The sequence below is a fragment of the Phyllobates terribilis genome, unplaced genomic scaffold (assembly GCF_046119375.1).
Source record: "Phyllobates terribilis strain yellow unplaced genomic scaffold, ASM4611937v1 Scaffold_7__3_contigs__length_470593459, whole genome shotgun sequence".
NCBI classification, from domain to species: domain Eukaryota; kingdom Metazoa; phylum Chordata; class Amphibia; order Anura; family Dendrobatidae; genus Phyllobates; species Phyllobates terribilis.
In genome coordinates, this window is record NW_027362767.1 from 430186605 (window position 1) to 430198327 (window position 11723).

Here is an 11723-nt window from a genome sequence, read left to right on the forward strand (position 1 = left end):
GTTAACCCCTTCAGTGAACACGGTAAAAATAAAAAATAAAAAACGAAGCAAAAAACACTGCTTTATCATCATACCGCCAAACAAAAAATGGAATAACACGTGATCAAAAAGACGAATATAAATAAAAATGGTACCGCTGAAAACATCATCTTGTCCCGCAAAAAACAAGCCGCCATACAGCTCCATAATCCGAAAAATAAAAAAGTTATAGCTCTCAGAATAAAGCGATGCAAAAAATAATTTTTTCTATAAAATAGCTTTTGTGTAAAAGCGCCAAAACATAGAAATACGATATAAATTGTCACGTGCCTGAAAATGGCACCAATAAAAACGTCAACTCATCCCGCAAAAAACAAGCCGTCACATGACTCTGTCGGCCAAAATATGGAAAAATTATAGCTCTCAAAATATGGTGATGCAAAAACTAGATTTTACAAAATATGTGTCTTTTAGTGTGTGATAGCGGTCAATCATAAAAACCCGATATGATTCTGGTATCGCTGTACTAGGAACGGCGTTGCTAATGTTAGGGTTGGGGTTGTTTTTTTTTTCCCACTTTTTCATTTTTACAAATCATTTTGTGAAGCACCTGAGAGTTCCAAGTTCTCACTATGCATCTAGATAGGTGCCTTGGGGGGGGGGGTCTAGTTTCCAAAATGGTGTCACTTGTGGGGGGTTTCCACTGTTTAGGCACATCAGGGGCTCTCCAAACGCAACATGGCGTCCGCTAATTATTCAAGCAAATTTTACACTCAAAAAGTCAAATGGCGCTCCTTCCCTTCCGAGTGCCCAAACAGTGGTTTTTCCCCACATATTGGGTATCTGCGTACCCAGGGGAAATTGCACAACAAATTTTGGGGTCCATTTTTTCTTGTTACCCCTGTGAAAATAAAAAAAAATTGTGTCTAAAGTAACATTTTTGTGAAAAAATTTAAATGTTCATTTTTTTCTTCCACATTCCAACAATTCCTGTGAAGCGCCTGAAGGGTTAATAAAGTTCTTGAATGTGGTTTTGAGCACCTTGAGGGGTGCAGTTTTTAGAATGGTGTCACTTTCGGGTATTTTCTGTCATAAAGACCTCTCAAAGTCACTTCAAATGTGATGTGGTCCCTAAAAAAATGGTTTTTTAAATTTTGTTGGAAAAATGAGAAATCGCTGGTCAACTTTTAACCCTTATAGCTCCATAACAAAAAAAATTTTGGTTCCAAAATTGTGCTGATGTAAAGTAGACATGTGGGAAATGTTATTTATTAAGTATTTTGTGTGACATATCTCTCTGATTTAAGGGCATAAAAATTCAAATTTTGAAAATTGCAAAATTTTCACCAAATTCCCATTTTTTTCACAAATAAACGCAAGTGATATCGAAGAAATTTTACCACAATCATGAAGTACAATATGTCACGAAAAAACATTCTCAGAATCAGGGGGATCCGTTGAAGCGTTCCAGAGTAATTACCTCATAAAGTGACAGTGGTCAGAATTGTAAAAATTGGCCTCGTCATTAACGTGCAAACCACCCTCGGGGGTAAAGGGGTTAAAAATTTCCTTCCCATCATATAACCATCTCTGCTGCTCAATCAAAATTGATGCGTCACAGCGCGCAACCACGTATTTATAGGGCAGGGAGAAGTCACGTGTCAGTGTTCACAGCAGATGCACAATCTCAATAAAGTTGATTCACGGCCCACGAAGATGGCTCACGTCACGTGTCAGAAGTCCACGCCGCTTGTCCAGCACTTAACATGTCGTCTACCCCTTCAGGGCTATGTCTGAACGATCACCTTGCCCTTTTAATCAATGGTGGCCGGAAGTGACGTCTCAAACGTGGCCCTCAGTAAAGATGGCATCTACGTGCCAACGTCCTATCTTTTACACAGTGCGCGCCCTGTTCAGGGGTGAGGGTGAGAGGCTGCGTTCCAGGCCCAAGCGGAAGTGTGGGCCCCTGTATATCTGAGCAGGAGACCCCGCCCCGGCCTCTTTCCGCTCTGAGCGCCGACCGGTTAGGACTTAGGCGAGTTTACACGTGAGTAGTAACGGTGGGAAGAGAGGCGATAACGGCGGGTATAGCGAGGAAGTGTGCGGGGGAGGCCGGGCGGCACAACGAGGATTGGTCGGAGCACATGTGAAGAGAAAATCCGTTATGTTAGAGCTCCGGGAGCTGGAGCCATGGCGGCCGGACATGTGCAGAGTGTATGGACTGCAGTGAGCTCATCATGCAGGAGCCGCACAGTGTGCACTGACCTATATATCGTATATATATTACACAGACTGGTTATTTATCTGTACATAGTCACACGTGCGGCCCGGACCCGCACCACTGAGATCCCTCCTGTCCCACCCTGCTACACTGTAACGACAGCGCAGCTGCTGTAAGGAGCGATCTCTCTGCATTGATTGTGTGCTCACTATGTACAGTTACATGGAGGCAGCGAGGACCCAGCGTGGTTACTGAGGTCCCTTTTGGTGCCTGTTCCCCCACTGTGTGAGATCTGCACCCGTGTGTGCGTGCTGTGTATACCGGTCTCTGCGCAAGGGGGTGAGACACCCCGTTATCGGCAGCGGTGGAAGCTTCTGCGGCCATTAAGGCCATGAATACGTGTTGGATTTAGTGATCACCTGATCCACTTCTAGATCGGTCAGGATCTGGTCACCAGTCCCGCACCCATCTGTGGAGTGGGGCACATGTCTGGATGGGGCGGCCGTGCACCGTGTGCTTTTTGGGGCCGCGCTCGGCTATTTCCAGCCGCCTCAGGGAATGAATGCAGTGTTGGTCAGGCTGCCACTCCATTAAAATGGGGGGAAAGTGCCCTGTTCTGCTGATCTCAGAGGTCCGGACCCCCCCGACAACCATCAGTTATCCCGGTGATGACTTTTTCCTTCCCCTTTAAGTTAACATGACATTACAGCAGAAATCCCCATCCGGGCTCCAGTTTAATGTGGATTTGCTGCAGAATCCGCTGGACACCGATCATCTGCAGCTTCGGATCCTTTCACATGTGGAGATGTGGATTAGTGTGTACGATCCGTGCCACATTCTGTGCAGTCGCGTAGACTCCCTTATGGCCGCCGTGGTACGTGACTCTGATTTACCCCTTCCGTTAGAGAACCGTCTGAGATCCTGCCAGGTGGTCCGTCTGTATGGGTAGTGATCCAAAGTGCCAGCGCTGTGAAATGGAGTCTCATGCAGATTATCCTGGACGTTCATTGGGGGTGTCTCCTGGTCTCCCTTCATCACGGCCACAATGCACTTCCAAACCAATCTGTCTCCTTCGCTTGCTAGATGAACAATTACATCCCATGTCAGGACGATGTTAGTGATGAGCAGGCTGACGCCTTAAAGGGATTATTAGGGAACCGTTAATTCTCCAGGTTAACGCTGCCATTGTTGCATCCGGCCGCTGCTCTCTGGGCCGTTGTCTTAGATGTCTGTGCTGCTTGTTCCGGTGTATTCGTAGATGTAACCACCTCCTCCTCTTTACAGAATGGCAGAGTGGGAAATCGCTCCTGTCGGGGCCGAGACCCCTGAAATTAAACTGTTTGGGAAATGGAGTACAGATGACGTCCAGATCAGCGACATCTCCCTGCAGGTAAATGGCAGCTAGAAGTAGTGGGGTCTCTGCAGGTGGGGGATGGTGATGTCTGTGGTCACCCCACAATGTTGGCCAGCAAATTGCTGGAATTAAAGGGGTGGTGCAGCGCCTCTCGTTTCTGCATGGAGCGACTGTCGGCACCTGACGTGGGCCTTCCTCCCCCCTACATATGGCTGTAAGGAGTCTGTGCCCGGTATCACGGTGGTATCTGTAGGGCTATTCCTGCAGGTTGTGGTGGCTTTCTGCTCACACTGTTCTCTGTCCCCTCTTGTTCTTTAGGATTACATTGCGGTAAAGGAGAAATACGCCAAATTCCTGCCTCACAGCTCGGGGCGCTATGCTGCCAAGCGCTTCCGCAAGGCTCAGTGTCCTATTGTGGAGCGTCTGACAAACTCCCTCATGATGCACGGGAGGAACAACGGCAAGAAGCTGATGACCGTCAGGATTGTGAAGCACGCCTTCGAGATCATTCACCTGCTGACTGGAGAGGTGAGGACTGGCTGACAACAGGGAACAATAGTGTAATACAGAGCGGGGGGAGACGCTGATGTTCAGATGCTTACGTCAGTACAGCGGGGGATGGTGATGCTCTCGGCTGTATTTTGGTGGCCTGTATTCTGCAGGGATGTATTTGCAGCTGTTTTCTTCTGATCATAAAGAAAGTGTTCAGGACTTTGCTGTTTTCTGATAAATTCCTCTGTAATGTCACATTCATGGGGCCGATCACCTCTGATGTGTTTGGACCTCCATTATTACCAGATTTTGGAGCTTTTCCCTTGGCCCCAAAATCGTGATGATGACTTGGTGGCGCCTGGTGTCGTGGGATTCCTGCCACCCTGTACCAGGTGTATTGCTCAATGCTGCGACCGGCTAGGGGACAGCGGGGAAACCGGTCCCCAAACTGGGCCATCATGGGTCTAATATGTAGACTGCAGTACACCTGTAATTTTGTGGCTCCACTTTGGCATCCAGCTCCCTTTGGCAGCTTCTCGCTGTGTTCTCGGCCCCGGGTATATACAGAGCCTCCTGGGTATACGGCAAGTTAAGGGTCTGTGCATCTCCGTAGAATAACTGCAGGTTACATAGATGTGGATGAATCCTTCGCTGTAGATGGTCCATCAGTCTGGCTGTGATCCAGTAGATTTTAGGATTGGGTGAAGCGGATACAGAAATTTGATGTTGATGAGGAGATTTGCAGATGTGAGCGGAGTCCGGCCGCACTGACACTAATACATCCAGCTCTTTACCAGAACCCTCTGCAAGTGTTGGTGAACGCCATCATCAACAGCGGTCCCCGGGAAGACTCCACCCGTATCGGTAGAGCTGGAACAGTGAGGAGACAGGCCGTGGACGTTTCCCCCCTCCGAAGAGTCAACCAGGTACGTGTGGGGACCTCTGGGGTCTGCTGCGTGGTGGGCTGCAAATATCTGGTTATAAATGATTGGGAAATGGATCTAGCATGGAATATAAAGAGGTCCTCCAGCCCCAGAGCTGCCACTGATGTAAATTAACTAGGGTTTACACTCGCCGTACCCTGCAGTCCCACACTGGTGTTACCTTACTCCCCCACCAGTCCCTTTTCACTGAAGACGTGGCAGCCAGATGCTGGCTGTAGAGGTGACCTCCAGGGGTGTTACTGGAGCTGATAAACTGACTGGTGATGGGACCAGGCAGCGTCTGTGCGGGAGACGATGGGTGATGTGGGCATCTTATACCATCAGGAAGAAATTTGTTAAACTAAAAATTAAAATCAATGACTGCTTGTTTGGAGATGGCAGCCCCAGGTGCCAGTGTTAGGTCCTTGGGAGAGGGGGGATGGTAAGAGAAGAGCATAGCCACCTATTTCCATGATTGCTATTGACCATGGCTGATATTTCTGCAATCCTAGCTCTGCTGTACACGCGGCGGATGCTGTGGGCTCTTTACATGCACGGCAGGGGTTACAGCTCTCGGCTGCTCTTTGGTCAGGGTTCATGGTTGTGTACGAGGTTCGGTGGTATTGGTGGGGTCGCTACATGCCGATATGACCGCTCGGCTCACTGACATTTCTGTCTTCTTCAGGCTATCTGGCTCCTCTGCACTGGGGCTCGGGAAGCCGCCTTCAGGAACATTAAGACCATCGCTGAATGTGTGGCCGATGAGCTCATCAACGCAGCCAAGGTGAGTGCCGCCATTATCTGCAGGAAGGCACATGACAGGGTTGTGAGATGTGGGGGAGATGACCACCATTCTGTTATCTCGTTCCAGGGCTCATCCAACTCCTACGCCATCAAGAAGAAAGATGAACTGGAGAGAGTCGCCAAATCCAACCGTTAAGTCGGCGCCGTCCTCTGCTCATGCTTCACGTCAATTAAAAGATATTTCTGTCACCACGTGTCTGTGTACTTTGTGGAAGAATGGGGGGGGGAGGGTGTCATTATATTCACGAATATTAATTGTGTACACAACAAATGGCAAAATGTGGGCTCAGAATCAGCAGGACGCGGACATTAAACGTGTAATCAAAATGATCCCTCCTCCAATTTAATATTTTGATTGTCCGCAAAAGTTAAACTCTCTGCTGTTTGTTTCATTGGTTTATTGCATTGTAAATCGCTGAACAAAATAATATAACAAGTGGGTTCTCCATATTCATTGTGAAATGCCCCTTTTACTGACTGCTGCAGTGTCAGGATTATTCAGTCCTTCATGAAAGGGGGCCGTGCTTCACTGTGGGGGCCGTGGCTGGTGCCGTGTTTTTTTTTCTTTTTAATTCTCCAGACAGACCCCTGATCCATAGGCCCAAAAAGTAACTTGTAACTTGTTTTTTGCGCTACACACAAAATCCCCAAATTTCTGTGACTTGTTTGTGGTTTTGAGAATTTTTGTGCTTTTCGGTTAGTAGAGGGAGACACCTTGGAGTTCGGACATGGAGACCTTCAGCGTTTAGTCTGCACCTTACTGCAAACTGAACCCTCAGCATCAGCGGCCACCAGATCTCACTGCAGTCACCAAAGAGGTTTTGGTCACCGGCCTCCTCAGGAATCTGGTGACTGTCTCCTTTTTCTCCCATGTGCAGCCGGTGTCCTCTCTGTTCTCTGCTTCCATTTAATGCTGCTGTATCTTTTCTCTATACTTTTCTCTTGACTTAAATGGATTTTTCCGTTTCGGAAAAACTTTTTTTTTTTTTTTCCTCGTCTTTAATTGTCTTGCAAGAAATTAGTAGAATCCGCCACTCTCAACAATTAATATTTATTGAAATTAAGAAATAGTATATCAATGCATGGAGTCTAGCTTCCATGCATTTTTGAATATGCCTCTAGTGTATATCTGAGGAAGGTCAATTAGACTGAAACGTCATATTTTTATACACTTCCTTTAATTTCAATAAATATCAATTGTTGAGTGTCGGATTCTACTAATCTATTGTATCAAAATGAGATGGAATTATTTAAATGGGTACGGACCATAGTATCAAAAATGATCCTCCCAGACTAAATGTATGAAACAATACTGAACAAAAAAGGAGTTGTGACCCAAGAAGCTGTCAATGCAACGATAATAAAATGTAATGACATTAAATACATTAAAAAACAGAACTAATCGGACACATAATCGTGGAGGGTGAGAGATAAAGACACAAACGTGTGACAAATTTGGCACTGCTGTGTAATATAATATTGCACATAGGATGTCTAGACACCTGGAGGAACTAAGATGCGGAGGGACATAATCCATATGAGGAAAGTATATAAGGCCAATTGTAAAGTCCCTATAACAATGCATGTTCAACGTAATTCCAGTATTGGCCAGAGGGGCCTTCTGTCCAGAAAAAACACAATAGCGTATACGACCAGTAAACTCACCCGTAAAGTGCTACAGTGCCAAATTGAGTCAAACAAACAGGAGCCCCTACGCGCGTGGGCTTCGTTGTCGGGGGGGGGGGGGGGGCTGTATGTTCCGTGTACCAAGCGGATTTTTATATATACCGCCAAACAAGTGCGTGCAGTACCAATCACTGATGTGGTGCATGGCGGCGGAGTCTCAAACGTCATTTCCGTCTCGTTCGGCTGATCATGTGAGCGGTGCGTGTCAGGAAGAGTACTTCCTGTGACGTCAGTGACACGCATCGTACCGTGCTGATGCCGTTCGGGACAGGACGTGAAGAGACAGCCGCGCGCATGCGCACCCAGGTGGTATCGCTCATACGGGTACAGTGTCATTAACAGAAACTGTGAACATATAAAACATAATGCTAGCAGGTAACCATATATGAAAAGCACACAGAAATAATATATACATGTACATTAATTACAATACATATCACAACTGTGTACATACAAAAAAGGACATAAATTTTAATACATCAATTGATACATATCATATACATAGTGTCTGATCATAATAAATGGAGCGCTGCCGCAGATGATATTGGAATAACTTTTCCATGATGAGCACAAAGGAGTCAAACACAAAGGTGCACAGTTGATGGCAGACGATGTAAGTGAGGAGACCACTAAATAGAATAAAATAAACATAGAACAAGCAAAATTAAGAAGTTAAAAAAGCAATACCAGGGTGGCTTAATCTACAAAGCCAATATACAAGGGAAATGGAGGAAAAAGAAGAAAGAGAAATAATGAATAAATTGGAAATCAGATTCATAAGAAAGGTGAGAAGCTTCATTTTTCATTCAGACCAGACGGGGTCATAGTGCCCAACTTTACTATCCACCGACATTCAAGTTGGGCCAATGATTTTTTAAGATCTCCACCCCTGGTGCCACCATGAACACGATCGATGCCCCTGATTTTGAGGCCATCTGGATCACAGGCATGGTGGGACCTAAAATGTCAGGGTATGGTCTTGAGTAATGTCATGTCCTGCACCTTTGCTGCTGCACGTATATCCCTCACATATTCCCGTGTATGGACACGTAATTCACGGGACGTGAGGCCCACGTATATAAGACCACATGGGCAGGTGGCATGATACACGACATACGTTGTGCTACATGCAATGTATTGCATCATTTTAAATTCCCTGGCTTCTGATGAACAAAAGTTTGCTGAGCGAACGATGTTCCGACAGGCTAAGCAAGAGCCGCAGGGGAAACAGCCAAGTCTCCGTTTACCCGTGACAAATTGAAGAGAAGGATTTGAAACATAATGACTTCTCACGAGTAAATCCTTAATATTCTTACTCCTCGCCGTGAGGAGTGGTCTCTCCCGCAAACATTTTTGAATATTATAATCAGTTCTCAGAAAAGACCAATGTCTGCTCAGAATGTTACGGATGTCCGTCCATCGGTTATTAAATGTGGATATAAACCTGACTGGTGGGCTATTCGTCAAGCCCAGCTTGTGTTTGTTCTTATTCCTGGACAGAAGTTGATCACGGTTAGTATTTTTTGCCCTATTATACCTCCTCTTAATACTGCGTTTGCTATATCCTCTCGAGATGAATCGCTCATTCAATTCTTCAGATTGTTTTTCGAATAATTCTGGTGTAGAGCAAATCCTTTTTGCACGCAAGAATTGGCCTATGGGAATGGCCTGTATAGTGGAGGACATATGGGCGGAGGTGGCATGCAAAAGTGCATTGACTGAGGTCTCCATACGGAAGACATCAGTCTGAATATTATCATTGGCCTGCACTGAGATCTGTATATCCAAAAAAATCAATCTGTCGCCTATCTGACTTGTGAGTAAGTTTGATGTTATATTGGTTTTCATTTAATTCAGCTATAAAAGCCTGTAAGTCATTGGCAGATCCCTGCCAAATGATGAACAGGTCATCAATGTAACGATACCAGCACTGCGCCTGGGAAGCGGCGCACACGCCATCCCCGAAAACCTCCCTCTCCCAGTAGCCCAGAAAAAGATTTGCATACGATGGCGCGCACGCCGTGCCCATCGCAGTGCCGCGTCTTTGTAAGAAAAACCTGTCTTTAAAGGTGAAATAATTATGTGTTAAGATGAACTCCAAGAGTTCCAAAATCAAATGACACATAGATGTATCCAAGTTACTCATAGTCAAATAAAACCTCACCGCCTCCAAACCGTGTTGGTGTTGAATGCACATGTAGAGAGATTCCACGTCTGCTGTGGCCAGTAATATGTCAGGTTCCAAAACAAGTCCATCCAACTTTCTCAGGACGTCCGTGGTGTCCCTGACATAGGAGGGCAGCGTTTCAACTAGAGGATACAGATAGTATTCAATAAACTTGCATATAGGATCGCACAGCCCTCCTATGCCAGAGACAATCGGACGCCCTGGGGGTTTTTCCGGGTTTTTATGAACTTTGGACAGTAGGTAAAAAGTGAGGACAATCGGGTGGTCGACCACAAGGCCGTCAAACACCTTTTTTGGGATTATCCCCTGTATGTATGCCCTCTCTAATATTGACAAAATTTGTCTAGAGAAGTTGATTTGGGGGTTATGTGATAGTACTTTATAGGCCTCTCTGTCTCGTAATTGTCTAAATGCTTCACGCTCGTACATCCCTATGGGCCAGATCACCACATTTCCTCCCTTATCCGCTGGTTTGAACACCACGTCCTTTAGTGAACTCAGTTCACAGAGTGCCTTTCTTTGTTGGCTATTAAGGTTGTCCCCAACTCTGTATGTAGGAACAGATCTCAAATCCTCCGTGACCAATCTGCAAAAAATCTCTACTTGGGGACAAAGTGAAAAGGGGGGAAATGTGGTAGATCTAGGATAGATAGATGTGGGAAAAGTACCCGGTGAAGTTCCAGCACTCTCCCCTTCCAATTCCTCCAAAATACGGATGGCCTCCAGCTCAGCCTCAGTATTAAAATCAGTCAAAGGGTCCGCCTTAGTATCCAGTTTTTGTAGGATAATCTTCCTTAAGAAGAGATGTAGATCCTTCACTGCAGTGAAAAAATCAAAATTATTATTAGGAACAAAGTTAAGACCCAGCTCCAACACTTCACGCTGTGTATTAATATATATTTAGATAAATTGATTACCTCCAAGTTGTTTGTTTTACTCTTTTTCTCAGCCGATTGGGGAGGGGTAAGTTAACGTTTGTTAAACGTTTTCTTTTTGTAAACCGTGAAATGTTTATTGGTCCCCAGTCTCTCAGTTAGGGTAGAACTCACACTTGAGTTTAGCTTGAGGCCATCTTCTACCGAGGATACGGAGGAGAGGGAACCAGAACGGGTATATGTTCTTCTCCCCATGCCCTTGCCCCTCCATTTATACACATGGTTGGTTTTAAAATCTGAACAGTCTCTCTGATACTTCTTCGTTTTCACCATTACAATCTCCTTCTCCCACTTCCGAAAGTCATTATCCATATCAACATTTAATTTGGTCATGTCATCAGGGGAAAGGTGTGTGCTCAAATATTCATGGATTGAGATGATTTCCTTCTCAATTTCCCCAAGGGTTGTCTCGTTAGAGTGGATGAGTAAATTCATAAAACCCCTGGAACAGGTAGAGGAAAGCTCTTCCCATTGTTGTTTAAAAACATCATCCATAACGATGAATGAAGGGAACACCTGTACCCGTAAGCCTCTCGGTATCAAGCCCTTCACCAAATACCGCTCCAGAAATGACTTGTTCCACCACAATTTGGTTTTCTTACTGAATAACTCTCTCATTTTGGCATTCATGTCATCCACCTCCCTGGTATTGCAGTTAAAACCCACATTTGTGTCATCACCGAACACTTGATCAAGTTTTGTGAGCCACGTTTTTTCACGTGCTCGAAGATCCATTTGTTCCATTTGCAGAGCTGTGAAAATACACAGTAAGACAATAATACAAAATGAGATGGAACTATTTAAATGGGTACGGACCATAGTATCAAAAAAGGATCCTCCCAGACTAAATGTATGAAACAATACTGAACAAAAAAGGAGTTGTGACCCAAGAAGCTGTCAATACAACGATAATAAAAAATTAAATCCATTAAAAACAGAAATAATCGTACACATAATCGTGAAGGGCGAGAGATAAAAAGACACAAACGTGTGACAAATTTGGCACTGCTGTGTAATATAATATTGCACATAGGATGTCTAGACACCTGGAGGAACTAAGATGCGAAGGGACATAATCCATATGAGGAAAGTATATAAGGTCAATTGTAAAGTCCCTATAACAATTAATTAATGCATGTTC

The 11723-nt window shown here is 45.2% G+C and overlaps 1 protein-coding gene across 1 annotated transcript; it reads left to right on the top strand.

Annotated features, from left to right (window-relative positions):
- Positions 1–1872: 1872 nt before the first annotated feature.
- On the top strand, positions 1873–5962 carry RPS5 (ribosomal protein S5). Its single transcript, XM_073642024.1, has 6 exons — positions 1873–2026; positions 3485–3590; positions 3873–4082; positions 4844–4972; positions 5655–5753; positions 5841–5962. The coding sequence occupies exons 2-6, from the start codon at positions 3486–3488 to the stop codon at positions 5907–5909; spliced, it is 612 nt and encodes a 203-aa protein (XP_073498125.1). The 5' UTR covers positions 1873–2026; position 3485; the 3' UTR covers positions 5910–5962.
- Positions 5963–11723: the final 5761 nt, after the last annotated feature.